Source organism: Balaenoptera borealis (genome assembly GCF_965194805.1).
Source record: "Balaenoptera borealis genome assembly, chromosome: 12".
NCBI lineage: Eukaryota > Metazoa > Chordata > Mammalia > Artiodactyla > Balaenopteridae > Balaenoptera > Balaenoptera borealis.
The window spans coordinates 85,413,420-85,430,445 of record NC_138869.1 but is presented as its reverse complement, the minus strand read 5'-3'; the positions used below and the strand labels follow the sequence as shown (position 1 = coordinate 85,430,445).

The 17,026-nt window shown below is 52.9% G+C and overlaps 2 protein-coding genes and 1 long non-coding RNA gene across 3 annotated transcripts; 1 reads left to right on the top strand and 2 right to left on the bottom strand.

Moving 5' to 3' along the window:
- Positions 1-2,751: 2,751 nt before the first annotated feature.
- Positions 2,752-12,381, bottom strand: ATF6B (activating transcription factor 6 beta). The gene is given in 19 exon segments (XM_082346138.1): positions 2,752-3,239; positions 3,242-3,448; positions 3,969-4,053; positions 4,195-4,306; positions 4,523-4,593; positions 4,797-4,878; positions 5,053-5,160; positions 5,322-5,501; positions 5,951-6,042; positions 6,135-6,320; positions 6,983-7,116; positions 7,278-7,409; positions 7,500-7,635; positions 7,776-7,861; positions 10,559-10,694; positions 11,217-11,308; positions 11,557-11,635; positions 11,775-11,854; positions 12,228-12,381. Coding segments are annotated over 19 exon segments (2,100 nt in total). The 5' UTR covers positions 12,310-12,381; the 3' UTR covers positions 2,752-3,219.
- Positions 12,382-12,697: 316 nt separating this feature from the next.
- Positions 12,698-14,328, bottom strand: FKBPL (FKBP prolyl isomerase like). The gene is made up of 2 exons (XM_082346148.1): positions 14,171-14,328; positions 12,698-13,997 (listed from the first exon to the last, which is right to left on the bottom strand). Exon 2 carries the CDS (start codon positions 13,921-13,923, stop codon positions 12,886-12,888), a length of 1,038 nt encoding a protein of 345 aa, XP_082202274.1. The 5' UTR covers positions 13,924-13,997; positions 14,171-14,328; the 3' UTR covers positions 12,698-12,885.
- An 86-nt stretch (positions 14,329-14,414) lies between these two features.
- On the top strand, positions 14,415-15,785 carry LOC309607531. Its single transcript, XR_014232437.1, has 2 exons — positions 14,415-15,375; positions 15,607-15,785. It is a non-coding gene; the product is annotated as an uncharacterized lncRNA (long non-coding RNA).
- The last annotated feature ends 1,241 nt before the right edge of the window (positions 15,786-17,026 follow it).

The window sequence follows — 17,026 nt, the reverse complement described above, 5'->3', positions numbered from 1 at the left end:
TTAAGGGACTTGTCCTGGGGACTTTACTAGTGGTGGTGAAGGTGGGCCTCAGCCCAGGTTTTCTGATTTCAAAGCCTGTATTCCTCCCCTCCCACAAGAACAGCTCCAGAGAGACTGAAGACTTAGGGAAGAAATAAATGAAGGGGCTCCCGGTGGACTTGTTTGAGAAGAAAGGGTGGGTGATGTGGATTTTTGAAACTTTTTTCCACATCCAGTTATTATGTAGATTCAGAAGAAATTGCCAAGTATAAGTCAGGGGGCGGGCAACGCTCCATTATTGAGATCTGGGGGGAGGGAGGTGGTGAGGAAGGGGAATGTGGAGAGAAAAGATTGAGCCTGAGATGAAAGATGGGAGAGAACTAAGAGGCTGGGGCTGAAAAGGGGGCAAGAGAGCCACAGGAGGAAGGGTTTGGACCCTTAGAACTTCCTTTGCCTGGAGACATGGGTGTAGGGAAAAGGGAGGGGGGAGGACATTTCTATCTCATGACAAAAGAAAGTCACACAATTATTTTGTTCTCTGCTCTGGGGCGGGTGGGCGCCCATATTTACCAGAGGGACCGAGGTCGCTGTAGCAACCACACATCTGGGCCCCGGAATCCAGATGTGCTATATCCAGAAGCCATAGCAGAACGATGAGGCAAATGTGTGAGGCTCTCCAGTGCTGGCCCCACAGCTGGGAAGAGGACAGAGGACTGGAGTGGGGAGGTGAAGGGAGAAGGGGGGGCAGAAGGAGGAGGAGAGGGCTGAGGCGGAGGAGAAGAGAGGAAGTCATGGAAGGGGACAGGGAATGTGGACAAAGGAGTGGAAAGGGCCATGGAAACGGGGTGGTGCACACAGGGTTAGCAGCAGGAGGAGATGAGAAGACCCAGAAAAAAGAAAGGGAGCAGACAGTGAAGCAGAGGGGGGAGGAAGGGAAAAATACAAAAACCAGGAGAAACAAACAGGTGAACAAAGAATAAAGGGTCTGAAAGAGAAGGTGATGACTCGTGGTGGGTAGAGGGCAAAGAAAGGCAGGAAAGAAGTCTAGAGAAAAAGAAGAGGGAGAGACAGTGGGTCAGGGGTGATAAGAGGAACGAAGGGCAGACTCTGAGGAAGGAAAGCAGCAGAACTGAAAGATAAAGAGGGGCTGAGCCAGGAAGGGGCCAACAGGAGGTGCAGGAGTGACAGTGGTCGGCATGCCGCGGTGGCCTTCGATGGGGCTGCAGCTGGAGATCCACGTGGGCCTGGAGGGCAGCAGACTGACCTGCCTTCCCCCTCCACAGCACACCCACTCTCCACACCTCTCCTGATCCTTCCCACCACCCATGCCCTTGGCCAAGAGATCACACCACAGTGCCAGCTGTCCCTTGCCACTAAGCCAGAGGAGCTGTATGCCCCACCCCAGAGCCCCCAGTCTGAGATGCCAGTACTTCAAGCACTTTCCTGAGCTGGGGTCAGGAAACAGAAAAAGCGATCGGACAATGAAACAGTGATGGACCCAGATGGGAGAAAAGCAAAACTGAGGAGAATAGGACAATGTAAATGGAGGGAGAAAGGAGCAGGGGAGGAGAGAAAGGTGTGTCCACTAAGGACCAGGCACCCTGCACATCATCTTTCCTCCCCACATCAACCCTGAGAAGTAGGTAGGAGTACCCCATTTTACAGATGAGGAAACTAAGGCTCAGAGTGTTTGTCACCTACCAAGGACACCCACTAACGAAAGGCAAAGCAGGGACTCCAACTCAGGTGCTCTGCCTCCAAAATCCCTGTTCTCCTTGCACTCCTTGCTCTGCCTGGATAAGGCTGGGAACAGCTTGAGGGACCTTGGGACAGGAAGTGCTGGCGGAGGAGCCAGGGTTGCCCTCTGGAGGGAGGAGAGGCCTAGTTCCTGGGGGCCCTAGGTTCCAGGTTGCCATAGTTACTTGGTCTGTTTTCACCCCAAACACAGTAATTGGGAAGCGGGGGAGCCTGGCTGAACACGTGAGGTTCTTCCCGCTTTCAGCCCTCGGCTTGTGGCCCGGGCAGCCCCTGTCCAGCCATCTGGGCGTTGAGCCCAGGCCTAGCCCACACCCTCCTGCTGACCCAGGACACTCCTGCAGGGCCAGGCCCGTGGTGCTGCTGGACAGGAGCTGCTGATGGGGATCTCCCCCAGGTTGAGTGAGACTCGGCCCCTCACCCGTTGCCCTGTTCCCCTTCCTCCTAGTTAGAAAGCACAGCCTTTCCTGCTGGCCCCGTGCTCCTCCTTTTCTTTCAACTGGACTCTCAAGTTTCAGTCTCCTCCAGTTTAGGGCTAAGGAGATGCTCCTCAACGTGCCCCTTCCCTCCAAACACTGCCCCCTTCTCCACTGTGGCTCCTCCTTTCTGGGCTCACAGCCCCTGGCCCCAGCTCCACTGTTAGTTCAAGCTGCTAGTCCTGGAAAGCAAGGGGGGGAGAACCTGCAAGAATGCAGAGGACCCGGGGAGGACGCTCACCCTGAAGGGCGTGGGGCCCCCTGTCCTTCCTGTTTACTCAGACACATTCTGGGATCTGCATCCTCCAGCCTGTCACGCCACGGGACAGCCCTCCCCCACTCCCCCGCTCCCCCCTTAGACACCAGACATACCCGCGTTGCAGGGGTGGGGATGAGGGGATGACGTGAGCTCTGTGATCGCACACCCACCCCACCCCAGAGCCAGCCATGTCTTCAGTACTTGATTCTCTGAACACTGGCCCTATGCAAGTCACTTTCCCCCAAATTCCCCGTCATGAGCCAGTTAGGCAGGCGCCATTCCTTCAACTCCCTCCAAGTTGTTTATTTAATAATAAAAAAGAAGATATGCACATACATACACCTGACCTCCCTCCACCTCTCCTCCTTGACTCTCAGGAACTAGCTTCAAAATGTAAAAACTTCCCTAGTCCCGCCTGGGGACTAAATTCCCACCTCCACCCCCCAAACAGAAACAAAAGAATAAAGAGTGTACAGGAGCCCACCTACCCCAAAACTTAAGCTCATTCAACACCCTCAAAGAAAGAAGCAGGGACACAGGGTTCACAGAAATGAGAGGAGCCCTATATTCCAAAAAGGGGTGAGAAGAGAGGAAAACTTCCCCCCACCTCCAAATAAGTGCTTAACCCCCATACCCTGTCTTTCCTTTACCAATTGCCCCAAGCCCAGGGATCAGGAAAATTCGAAACAGTCCCACTTGGTCGTCCCCACCCTCTGCCCCCCAGTTCTAAGTCAGTGTGAGTCGTAGAGGTCAGGGATGATTGAGGTAGAGGGCTGACGGGCGGCCTGGTGGGCCTGGCTGGCTGCAGAAGCTGGCAAGGGGCCACCTGTGGCATTGCCCGGGGTTGAGGACGGCTGTTTTCGGAGCGAGGGGGGCACTGTGGAGGTCTTGATGTGAATCACCCTGGTGTCCATGACCTCACACTCGATCTGCATCATCTCCTCATAGTCCCCCGGGGGCCCCCGGCCTGACAGGGTCTCTGTGAGAAGGGGAGAGTTAAGAAAGAGGAGAAGGGGGAGGCAAATGGAGAGGAGGGGTCAGAACAGTAGAGGTGGACAGGGAGGAAAGGGCAGTGATTAGGAGGCAGAGCCCCAGTGGGAGTTAAATGAGAGGGGAGGGAGGGAGTTGGTGCAGGGAGAAGGAAGGAAGTAGGGGAAAAAATGACATCGATGAGTGTGAGGTCACAGAGGAGAGGACAGCAAGAGAAAAAAAAGAAGAGTCTGGCAGGTTCCCAGCCCACACCCCTCTGCCCAGCACACCCTAAGCAGCTTCACCTAGGGAGGACCCGCACCCTCATCTTCCTCCCAGCAGTCTCCTGCATTTTGTTTTTCTCTCCAGTCATTTCTGGCTTCTTCTCACCCATGCATCTAGCATCTCTCTAGAATTACCGCTCCTGTCCCCATCTCCCCCCTCAACTCCTCATGCTGGGTCTCCCCACTGGAACTTCCTTATTCCTCAATTTCAGGACCCCTTCCCACACTGGGCAGAGAAAGAATTACCATTGGGGGCCATGGCGGGCATCACCAGGGACATCTTGGGCCGAGAGGTCTTGTTGTGGCTGATGGCTGGGAGCAGCAAGTGGTCCTGGGAAAAAGAGGGGCCAGGCTGGGAGGGTGGAGGAAAAGATGCTGACAGGCTCCCCGGCCCTACTCTACAGCCTCAACCTGCAGACAGACTGCTGGGGAACCCAGGGTGATGGGGATGGGGCCAGGAGGAGAAACTCACCCTTCGGAAGGAGACAACATAAAATGTGTCTTCCCGTCGGTCAATTGCATCCAGGAACTCCGGCTGCGAACGGTCTGGTTGGCGATATAGCTGCAGCTGGCCCACAGAATCCCTAGGCGGGCAGGGAAACGGGATTGGCAAGGAACTAAGCCCAGTGCCCAGTTCCCAGTGGGGAAGGGGGGAGAGGATGAGAGAAAGACAGGAGACCCCCAGGGGATAAGGGAAGCATCATGCCCTTGGTGGCAGTGATGATGAGCACAGGACAGCTCCTGGGGGTACAGCTCTTTAGAGTGGAATCTCAATAAATAAGTGCCTCCCCAAGACTCACCTTTCTGGGGGCCCAGGGGGTTGGGTGGGGACTGCCTTAACTGGAGGCGACTTCTTCCATAGCTGAGACTTCTGGAAGGAGAAGTATCTAAGGATTTGAAGAGGGTGAAGGGAAAAGGGAAAAGAGACAGACAGCCCCTGGAAGCTGACGCCACCTCACACCCACCCTTCTACTGCCCCCAAACCCCCATAACAAGATGCCCACTTAAAATCCCCAGGACATTTAGTCCTTGTTTTCAAGTGGCCTTCCTTGAACCAGCCCCACCCCCTCCTACCTGTCTCTCCTGGGGCCTCTGGGGGATCTTCCGCCGGCCTCTCTGGTGGCGCTGGACCCAGCCACTCAGCTCATCAGCAAGCCTGGGGAAGCAGAGGGCGGGTAAAACCTCTGTGCCAGGCCAAGGCTCCCACTCTCCTCGCCCACACATAGGAGGGAAGAGGGAGCCGGTGCTTCAGCACACAAGGAGAGCCAGGCCGTCTGTGGAGGGGCCTCGGGGCAAGAGGGAAGGCGCCCCAGTTGTGAATGCCCCACACCTCAGGGACTCGGTTCGGTTGAAGTGCCGGCAATCAGAGGAGAGGAAGAGCTGGTCCAGGTCTCTCAGCAGCAGCTCCTTGGTGCCCCCAGGGAAGGCTGTCAGGTTCCTGGAGTGAGGCAGGGACGAGGCAATGACCTGAGGCTGCCCAGTGCTCTCCCATCAACGGAGAAGGTCATGCTGGCAAGAGAGCAGCTCCAGCTCCCCTCAAAAGGAAAGGTAACTCTGGGGGAGAAGACACACTCAAAAGAGAGAGGGCCCTCTCCTCACCTGAAACTTGGGGGGCCCGCGGAGCTGGGCTGGGTCTCCTTGGGACCCTGGGAGGGATGCTGGGGGTGCTCGACTCCGTGAACTGGCTCTTGCGCCGAGAACTCCAGCAAGTGTCTCTGGGGTCGAGGCTCCTCTCTGCTCATCCGAGGAGAGATGGGAGCTGGAGGAGGCTCACTGATGCTGTGGACAGGAAAGGACAGAGCACGAGGAAGAATTCCAGCTTTACTGAGGGGCTAGTTAAGAGGGAGGGCTCTACAGATAGCCCACCTGGTTCCGATCTGTTCTACAAGACTGAATCTCTTCATCTGTAGGACGGAATGAGAACAGTCCCTACTCATCGAGCCAGAAAACATGAGAAAAGGAGAGTGCTTAACCGAGGGCCCAGAACTCACTAAGCACTTAATAGTCACTATTTTTATCAATGTTCTCAGCACCATCTCCTCCAGGACATAACACTTATGAGAGAAATGATGGAACAAGAAGGGACTGGATACACCCACCATCAGTGCCAAGGACACCAGAGCTGTCTGTGTGCAAGTAATGAGACTGACTGTGCCAGAGCAGGCAATCAGGCAGCCGGGGGGCGGGGGGGGTGGGCTCCACCCAGAACGCTCTGGGGAGGGTCTCACCTGACAGGCCCGAAGTTGAAGGCAATGAAGAGAAGGAAGACCATGATGCAGACCACCTTCCTGTTTCCAGACCCTAACTTGAGCTCGCTGTTCTAAGACGCAGAGAAAGAGAGAAGCCAGAGAGGGTGAGTCATCCCAAGGAGCCCGTACCCCCACGGGTCTCCCAAGGACACCCAGGTCTTACCTCAGCCAGCAGGGCCTCCAGCCGCCGGCGGAGGGCAGCATTCTCCCGCCGGAGCTGCTGGTTGTCGGCCAGCACCGCCTGCAGCCGAGCTTCCAGCCCCTGCAGATACTCTTTCTTCTTCCTCCGGGACTGGCAGGCCGACTCCCGGTTCTTGATCATTCGCTGCTGCCGCTTCAGCAGCTTTGCCTAGGCACAAAAGGGTCAGAGAGCGAGGGAAAGAGGGGCGGGAGAGGGACATCACACCCTCCAACTCCAGGGGCCCATTACCCAAAGCTCACACGGGCCACTCTCCTGCCTTCCTAACCTCTACCTACAGAGCCAGAGAGAGGTTCTTCCTCTCTGCCAAAACATTCCAGGGAAGGGGCCCTTCTCTCAACCACTCCCTAATCCTGTTCCTCAGAGCTGAGAGAAGTCAGACTATAGGAGGAACTTCCCCCATCCTGGTTCTTGGTGGAACCTCAGTTCCTTTCCTTGATGGGTGGTCTTCCTTCTCCTCAGTTCTCCTTTTTAGGACCCGAAGTTGAAGCTTGCTAAAATTAGAGAACAGTTTACCTGGTTTTCCCCTAGGAAGCAGCCTCCCTCTTCTCTAACACAGTAGGACTCCCCTGCCTTTGACTTACTAAGACCACGCCCACTTCTCCATCTGCAGGGATAGCAAACCTAAGGATCCTAAAACTACATGAAGTAGATACTCATCCGTAAAAGAGGTCCACTCTAACCTTCAGGATCATCTTACGGGCCTGCTTCCTCACTTTTCGCTCCATTCTCACTCCACAGTTCTCTCCCACGACAGTTCTCTTCCCTTCCCATTACTAGCCCTACTCCTCTCGTCCCCAGTAAATGCTTACATCCACCTCAGGCGGGCAGGAGTTCCCAGGCATAGGAGCTGGAACAATGCTCTTCCTCTCAGGCCGTGGAGCAGGGGGGGTCAGTCCCTCAGGCTGGACTCGAATAGCACCTTGGATGAGAACAACTGGGGACACTGGGGCAAGTGGACAGGAGAAGGAGGTCAGAGAGCTGGAAGTCAGGTGGGTTCCTTGTGTCCACACCCACACCTGAGCACCCAAGCGTCGGGAGGCTCAATGGCTGGGAGCCCCCTGAGAAGGTCAATCCAGGCCACCTCCTTCTCTCCTTCTTTAGTACCTGGGGGTGGCTGGACAAGGGGCTGCAAAAGGACAGTGGTGCTGGGAGGCACGGCTCTCGGTGGCATCGGGACAGTGGTTATCACCACAGGTTTGGGCTGCAGTGGTGGCTTCCGGGCGGGCAGGGGTTTGCCTGAAGGAAGGTGAAAGGAAGGAAGGAAGAAGAAATGTCAGGACTATAGGCCTCTGGCGAGGGACTCCAGGTGTCAGGAGGCCTCATTACCTGAGGAGCCATCAGAGGACAGGCCCATGCTGATCTGCACAGCTCCAAGTGGGGGGCCTGAGACATCCCGCAAGAGACACCCTTGAGGGGGTGGGGACTCTGTCTTCACTTCCAGTACCTCCTCTCCTATAAAAGCCTACGTGGGGCATTCCAGAAGACATGTGAGTCAGGAGGAGTGCTGAGGAGACGGAGCTGAAGAAGAGAAAGCTCTCACACCTCTGAGAGTCAGAAGGAACGCGCTGGCGTGCTGGAGGGGGGAAGGAAGTGGAGGCTCACCTGGCTGGGGGACTCTGCAGAGAGCAGGGAAGCCTCCGAGTTGATGGAGGAAGACGGAGAGACAGGTTCTATCTTAATCTGGACATCTGCGGGACAGTGGGATGAGACAGAAAGCTGCATATCAGACAGACACTGAAGGAGAGGAGGGCTAAGATGGGGAAACGGGAGACATGGTCATTTCTCCTTGTACCTGCAAGGAAAACTCTTCTGGCCCAGGAGGGCAATCCAGAGGAGGGGCACCATGGAGCTGCTAATCTGCTGCCTCTCCTCCTGCCTCTTTACGCAGGACTCCCTTTCTCCTTCCGTGGCCCCATCAGTTGTTTTCACCACTGCTCAGTTTCCCTCAAGGCTGTCCTTGCGCTTCTGCTCTCCCTCTTTCTTCCTCACACACCTTGTCCATTCACATGGAGGAGGCCCAAGCAGGGGGATACGGCATTCGTATGGGCCCAGATTCCTGTCTGGCTGGATTTCCACCTCATCCCGGCCCGACGCGATCACGCCTCGCCACACTGACAACTGCCCAGTCTGCGTCTCTACCCTTGACTGCTCCCCTGCACCCTGATCCTGACTCCCAAGCTGCCTGCTGGTCACTTCCATTCTCATGCCTCAGCGTTCACCTAAATTCAACTGGGCTTAAACAGGGCTCACTGCTTGTCCCTTCATACAGATTCTCTTCCTACTGTCAGCCTTCAAAGCTCAGTCACCTCTGAGCCTTCATGGCTTCTGTTAAACCTATCTATAAAAAACAAAACAAAACAAACAAACAAACAAAACCTGTCTATAAGACTTGTTGATTGCCCCATGGAGGTGAACCCGTCTGAGGGCCAGATTCAGCCCCGAGGTCAATGGTCCGCTACTACCTCTGGTCCACAGCACGCATTTTGATACTTGATTATATGATTGCCAACAGTGCTATTTCAAAATTTTATATCTACTTATATATTTCGATAGGTAATACAGTCATATGATACAAAATCCCAAAGGAAGGAAGGGGAATTCAGTGAAAAGGGAATTTCATTCCCTTCCTTGTCAACCAGACACCCAGATCCCCTCCTCAGAGGTGACCACTATTTGAGCTATTAACCAGAGGTGACCACTGTTTGAGCTATTATGTGTTATAACCCTCATGAGACTCTCCAAAAGCAAGGACTATGTCTTATGCTTCATGTCTATCAAAGTGATGGGTAAAATACAGGCCCTCAAAAAATACCTAAATACCAGGGGAGAATCTGACTCCAAAAACACTATCCTTTGCAAAATTATCAATAATCTTTTCGCTGTTATAGATTTTTTAATCCCTATTTTGTTTGTTCTCTTTGTAACATTTAATCGTATGCTGGATATGAGCTGTTTGTCCCTCCAAACCCACTCTCCATCTTTCCCTGCCCTACTCTGAGGCCCGGGGGAAAACATGAATGGAGTGCACCATGGGGCTCTCTTGCCTTCTAGCTTCTGGTTAAAGTTCAACCAAAGGCAGGAGGCGCTAGGAAACCCTGAAGTCGCTTTGAAATCAATCATCAACACGTCCCACACTGAATTCACCATGCTCCCTGACCAGGGGGCTCCTGCTCCTGCAGTCTCTATCCAGCGATCGGTACCCTCACCCACCGGGTGGCTGCCCTAGCCAGAAACCCAGGCACACTCTTTCACCCCTATCTCTCTTCAACGCCCAGGGGGGGGTCACTGCACTCATCCACTCTAATTCATGCTTCCTCAATCTGCCTTCTTCTCAGCAGCTGAGTATCTTACTTGATTAACCGCATGAACCTCCTTCTTGGTCCTCCTTCTGCCTCCAGTCCTGTGTCTCTGCAATCCACTCTCTACTCTGCCACCAGAGTCCTCTTCCTAATCAGATTGCTCTCCTGCTTGACTCTTCAAAGGCTCCCAACTGCCCACAGGAAAAAAGCTAAGAGTCCCTTAGCAGGGTTCCTACCTGGCCCTGCAGCCTCTGCATCTCCTGGCCCTTCTCTACTCCCCCTCCTCACGTCCTCTCTAAAGAGATGCAGGTTCCTTACAAACACAACCAGTGTCCACGTTCTTCTTCTGGCTGATTCCTATGTGTCCTTTGAAACTCGGCTCGGGAAGCCTCTCCACCAAGAGTACACCCTTAAGCCAGCTCCAATCGGGTGAGAGGCCCCCTCTTGTGAGCTTTCAGGGCGCCTGTGACAGTCTCTACCCTAGAATTAGCACACCTTGCTTGGCTTTCTTCCCCCCACCACACTACAGCAGCCTGAAGTCAGTGTGGTGGTAACGTGTTCTGCACCTGTGCAATTCCAGCACCCTGTCCCGTATCTGGCATGGAGTAGCTGCTCAATAAACATATGAGAGTAACTAAACTCAATAACGCTTTTCAAAACAGCACAAATAACGTTACTTGTAGAATCCAGGAGTTGGGTATATGGTATTCCAACTTTTCTGTATGTTTGAAAATTTTTATAATAAAACCTTCAGGGGGAAAGTCACATAGATAAAAATGCCCTAAACTGTCCGCAAGTTTATGCAAAGCAACAGGAAGCTAAATCACACAACAGGTGACTAGGAACAAGAAAAGAAAGAAAAATCATCCCCATTTCTTCTGTGCTTCCCTGGCTGTGATTTCCTGAAATCCTCCCTCCTGCTCCTGGCCTCTCTCCTGGTTATCTGCCATTTCTCCTTCCCACCTTTTCCAACTCGTCCTGCTGACTGCACTCCCGCTTCCCACACACACATGCGCACGCACGTGTGTACACGCATACATACACTCTACCTTGGTAAAGCCTGAGGATGGTGCAGGCTGTTATTACCTGAGGGATCATCAGAGGTGGGGCCCACATTGATCTGGACGGTTTCAAATGGGGATGTTGGATCATCTCCCAGGAGGCAGAGTGAGGGTGTCAAGGACTCTGACTTCACGACCAGCACCTCCCCTACGCCAGAGGCCTGGGTAAGAGTGGGGGTAAAGCAGGGGGGCAGAAACAAGGAAAGAAAACAAAGGACATGTTGAGAGTAAGAGCAAGAACAAAAGCTTTCGAGCTTACAAACCACCAATTACTTGACATTCATACTCAGCATCTCCCTAGGCTGTGTCTGGCCTCGTGTTCTCTCTTTCTATTTTATTCCTGGGAGGGGTGATGAAGTCTCATGATTTCAAATATTGCCTTAGAGTGGACAACTTGGACAAGAACAGTTCCAGAATTCTCAGCAGTTAACAACTCTCTTCTTCCCAGGCTTCCCATGGCTGCCACATTTCTCTGTATATTAAAAAACTCCACTTTCAATTCTAGATAACCGAAGAACGGAAATGTAAAAAATGAGGATATAAAAGAAACGGCAAAGGCAGAAAGGAAGCCCCCCACCAACACCCCATGACTCACAGCACACAAATCATTCCCTCAGCATCTATAGGTGAAGTCGAGGGAGCTGAGTCCCTGCCACAAACAGTAGGAGGGAGATGACTCTCACCTGGCTGGAGGGCTCTGTAGAAAGGCGCGACGATTCAGAGCTGAGGGAGGAGGAAGAGCAGGGGGAGGATGGCTCAGACTTCACCTGAAGATCTGGAGAGAAAGGGGTTAGAAAATAACCTGGAAGCAGAGCCTGACAAGAGTCCAAAGAGTGCCCAAGATTATGGGGTAAGGACCCCTCACTGGGGCAAGGGGGAACAAGCACATATAAAGAATCAAAGAGGGAGAAGAGTACACAGGCAATCAGGTGGAGGAGGCGTGAGGATAAGAGGAATTGCAGTTTCTGGGAAACAAGGGAAGACCAGGGTTTCTGGATGAGGGAATCACACAGGGTAGCTTACCTGGGAAGATAGGCAGAGAGTCCCAGGGGGGTTCAGGAGGGCTGACATCCATCCCCAAGTCCAGGGAACTGCTGCCAAACTGAATAAGGGAGGATATTAGATGGCAGGAGTGTGAGGATGAAGGGGTGGCTCCAGATGAGCTCAGGCCTGGGGATGAGTCCTGGTTCTGGGACCACCCTCACCCACCAAGCGTAAAAGACAAGGCTGGGGAGCGATACCGGGACATCCTGCTCCGGGCAAAGGAAGAGCTGCGTCTGCTCCTCGGCCGCTTCATCCAGGCCGGCGTATAAGGTGCTGTCTGCAAGAGGTGCGGAGGGTCGGGGGGTCTTCCGGTAGCGCAGCCTTCGGATCCACACAAAGCCCTCGACCCATCCCTCATTGGCTCGGCTCGGCCAGACCCACCGCCCGCCCACTTGAAAAGTGATATAGCCAAAGAACTTCAGCCCCTCCCTCCCCGACCCCGGAACAACTCCATATTTCCGCAGGAGCGGAGGTCTTCCCCAACTCCCGTATCCCCCGAAAGCACAACTAGCCTCCCGTTCCGCCCTCCTTCAGGTGGTGCATTCCGTATTTGCCCAGCCTTCCTCTTTGCGTCTCCGCTTCCTCCTGCGTGCCTCAGGGTCACAGTACGCCACAGCCCTCTCCCCTCCCCGAGGCCTCACTCCGCGCACCCCAGTCCTCCGGGCTCAGCAAATTGTCGGTGAAAAAGCGCGTCGGGTCCGCAATCTCGCTGAGGAGCATCAGCTCCGCCATCTTTCCCCCCCGCCCCCCCAACCATGAGACGGCTCCCAAGGCCCGCCTCTCCCCATCATCAACTAATCAGTTGACTCTTAAAAAAAGGGGGACGTTCCGGAAGCTCTACCGACCAGTAAGAGACCTGGGCACTGAGCACATGGGTCAATAGAAGAGGAGGCTGTACAGGCCGGGCCAATGGGAGTGCGGCAGGAGGCTAGCACCTCCGCAGAACCGGGCAGTGAAATTTGCGCATGCGTCAAACAGGACCCAGCCAGAAAGCGCCTAGGAAATGTAGCTCACGGGTTTTGGAGTTCAGCCGTCTCCCCCAGCGTGTCCTAAATTTAGAAGTGTAGACGGCTTCTATTCATCTTCGGAGATGGATAAGCCACCCAAAACATAGCACACGTGACCATATGGCTTTTTAATGGTAAAAGGGTAAAGAGGGACACTGAGACCACTGCTACCTCCCCTAGGAAGGCAAAAGCTGGGAGTGGGATATGGGTGAAACCCTCCCTCTGGGCCCCCCCACCCCCAAATCTCACAGCATAGACCACACTTCACAGGTTCCTATTTCTTTTAAGGTGTAACTTTTAATCAGCCAAACATCTTGCGCAGTCCCTGAGCCAGCCCTGCATCCTGTTTCTTTCCCTGAATGATCACCTTTCCCAGCTCCTCCTGGGCTGCCCGGTTTTTTGGGTCTACCGCCAGCACCTTCTTGAGGTCAGCAGTTGCTTTTTCCAGGTTCCCAAGAGCAGCCTGGGCAACCCCCCTTCGGTACAAGGCCTTTAAATGGCCAGGCTCCCGTTCCAGAACCCGGTCACAACTCTGGGCTGCCAAATGGGGCTGCCCTAGCAGCAACTGACAGGCAGCTAGGTTGGCATGAAGGACAGTTCGTTCCGGAGAGCCAGGTGGGGGTAAAGTCAGCAACAGCCGAAGAGCCCGTCCATAGCATCGGGCAGCCAATTCAGGGTTCCCGGCTCGGAATAATTCTGTGCCTCTTGCACGTTCTTCCCTGGCCAGGGCCTCCTTCTCAGTGGCCTCCAGTTCCCAGGAGTCCCGGCCCTGGGTGAAGGAGGCCAGTGTGAGCCTGATAGGAGGTCCAGAGCGCCCAGGGAGCTGAAGCTCTGCCTGCTCGCCTTGACACATGGACTCCAAGCATTTCTCTATGAGCTCCCCCCAGGTTTCTTCCCTCCATGGGCCTAACCCCATAGTTAGCTCTGTCCAGCCCTCTGGCAGCCCTGACCCCAAAGTAAATCCAAAAGCCTGTACCCGGCAGCGGGAGCCCAGCTTGGGTTTGTCCAAGCCATGGCCACGGATTATGATCTTCTTGACAAAGCTCCCATCCGGACAGTACCAGAGATCAGAGGCTTGAAGGGGCTCTGGCACCTCACTGGCTGATCCATGAGACTTATCAGAGTCTCCTTCAAGTCCAGTGGCCAGGTTTTCAGTTTCTTGAGGATTCTCTAGAATTTGGCTGTCTGGATCTGGGCTCACTCTTAGCTCAAGGATTTCAGTAGGAGGGTCTCGGGGCTGCTGCCTAATCTGAGTAGTTAAATCAAGGTTCTTTTCCCATTGTTGTTGCGGTTGAGAGGTGTCCTTCTCTCCCACTGGATTGACTGGTGGAGTCTCCATTTAGGTGCCTGGTCCCTTCCAATGTGGGTAAACAGTTTTGGTCAGAAAGGGATGGACCAGGTTCAGGTCCGCACCTGATTAAAAAATAAAAATAAAAACAATGTTATTGGCAGGAATCTTATTTAGATTCCTTTCCCGGCTCGAGCCTCCGTTCCAACCCCGAACTAACCCAGAACTATAAGTTCCACAATTCCCTGCGGCTTGGGTAGCCGTCCCAACTACGGGCACCGATCGAGTCAAAAAGTACCTGCGCGGTCGAAGCGCCTCGCCTGGCGGCAATAGCCGGACCCTTCGAATCACCTCTCTTTCCGAAGCTAAGTGCTACTGAGGTACTGTCCTCGGAGTCTTGCCCCAGGCGGAGAGGACGGTCGGGAGCGGGGTGGGCAGGGGACAGCTGGACAGAGACACTGACGGCTAACCCTGGAGCCCGCGAGACAGCGAATCTAGTTAAAATCCTGGCAGCCAATCGAGAGGAGGGAGAAGTCTGGTTAGCCCGCCTTTTGGCCGTGACGTCATTTCCCCCACACGCTCACCCGCCACGCCCCCGCAACCGGGAAGCTCCAGGCCTTAGCAACCGAGCTCGGCCAAATCAAACCTAACTAGGCGAGGTACGGCTGGCCAGGCTACTGAGAGTGAAAATCTAGGAAAGGCCTGGAATGGGAGATAGGGGCGAATGAGAATATAACGGGGAATGGTGGAGCTGGTGTCACACGGCAGCGACCAGTCCTTATATCTGGCGACCTCAGGCCCCCCTGTGCTATTCTCCTTATTCCTACATTCGGGGCTCCCAGCCAGAGTCAACCCGCCTGCTTCTTCACCCATTCAATCCAGGATGCTTCAAAATAAAACCTTTCTCCCCAACCGGCCCTATTCCCTTAGGGGACCACCTGAAGCTTGCCTTACCTTTCCCCTCATATTCATTAATGCCTTTCGAGCTCTTCTTCCTCAAGAAATCTTAGACAGTGCTTTTCAAACTTTGATGTGCCTACACACTATCTGGGGAGCTTGTTAAATTGCAGGTTCTGAATTAGGGGGTCTAAGGTGGGCCCTGCAATTCTGCATTTCTAACAAGCTCTTGGCTGCTGCTGCTGCTGGTCCATGGACCACAGTGTGCATAGTATGATTCTAGAATAACCTCATCCCATTCTCTTCACCCTTTGGTCTGTGCCCCTTTAGTTTGTCATATATTTTGTACATATAACTGGTATAACCTGCTCCACTGGGCGTACCCGTGGAAAACTTGTCCTCCTCTTCCTAATAAAAGATGTAGGTCCGCTTTGTGATTAAGGCTTGCTCATCCAGCTCCCTGCACAGGCCGGGCTACCACAGCTCTTCAGAGAAGGAGAATCCCACTCTCCGTCCTCACTTTGGCTCCCTCTTCAGTTTGCTCTCTAACACCCTGCCCTTGTGCCCCAGACTACAAGGACCATGCCAGGACAGCCAGGAGGGGAGGTAATTTCATCATTAGCCACAGACTTGTGTCAAAACAGTCCTCCCCGTTTTGTGTTGTGTCTCAGATCACTAACTTAGACTTTTTTTTCTCAAGTTTTATTTCTAGGTTCTGTACCCTAGTAACCTTAGTCCATTGCAACTAAGCGTTAATACTCTGATGCTTGGAATCCTTATATTCCTATTGAAAATTAATCTACCTTTTCTCCCTCCCCTTTCCCTGTTCCATTTCAGGGATTTCTGGGAAAGGCAGATAGTCTAGAATGAGTCGCAAAAGATTTGATTACATCCTAATCCCTGGACAAAGATTGCTAATTTGTATTATGTGTGCCTTAACTGAGAGGTCCACTCCAATGACCCTTCAAAGATTAGCTTCTCTCAATTAAAAGAAACTGTACTCTGCTACAAATGTATTGCTTTGTAATGTCTCTTACTCTTTTGTGTGTGTATGTTTCAGTTCCAACTGAACCGAAGAGGCAAGGACCTTGCCTCTATTTCTTTTGTGTTTTATCTCCTTCTTCATTCATTCATTCAACAAATATTTATTGAGCACCTGCTATGTTCCAGGCAGGATGTTAGGAACTGGGGATACATAGATGAATGAGACAGAGACAGTCCCTGCTCTCACAGAACTTATAGTTTGGCCATGGAGAATAAGTAATTACAGTGGTATGAAGAAACGTGAGATGCTATGAGAGTGAATGAAGGATGAGGGACTATCCCTTGAGGATGAGACATTTTTGCTGCCATCTAAAGAATGAGTTAGAACTGAACCTCTGAGAACACACCAATAGACCCCATACTGAGAAACACTGAATTAGATGGTCAACTTTGTCTCCTTAGGTAACCCCTTGTCACCATTTGTGACTATATATAAAAACAAACATAGGCACCAAACCCCTAAAACCAGTAATCCAGGGACTTCCCTGGTGGTTAAGACCCCATGCTTTCAATGCAGGGGGCGCGGGTTTGATCCCTGGCTGGGGAACTAAGATCCCGCATGTCTGTGCGGTGCTAAGCGTGCCATGTGGTGTCAGGGGAAAGGGGGGCGGGGGGAAGACAGTAATCCAAATCATCTAGAATGGAAATATTTTTATTTTTAAAACGATGACCCAGGGACTTCGCTTGTGGTCCAGTGGCTACTCAGACTCCACGCTCCCAGTGCAGGGGGCCTGGGTTTGATCTTTGGTCAGGGAAGTAGATCCCACATGCCGCAACTAAAGACTCCACATGCCACAACTAAAAGATCCCACACGTGGCAACAAAGATCCTGAGTGCCACCACTAAGACCTGGCACAGCCAAATAAATAAATAAATAAAACAAAACAAACAATAAAAAGATGACCCATTAAAATGAAAACACAAAAGTTAAGTTTTATAAGAGGACTGAATAGTCCCCAGAGATGACATTCATGGATCTGTAGATTCCCCCGGGGGTCTCAGCTTGAGAAACACAGGTCTAGGAAGGGGCCAAGATGTGAAAACTCAGAAATGGGAAATAGCATAGGCTGTCCCCCCAAAGTGTTAACTGCATGAATGTTGACTGACTCACACTGCTTGCTCTCTCCCAGTTCCCTGCCCCTGAGTCCTAGTATTCTACGGCTCAGTTCTCTGGAGATAGTCACCAAGGAATCAAAAAAAAAAAAAAAAAAAA

Coding starts and splice junctions, on each gene's coding strand:
- FKBPL (XM_082346148.1), bottom strand. CDS start 13,923: ATGGAGACTCCACCAGTCAATCCAGTGGGAGAGAAGGACACCTCTCAA.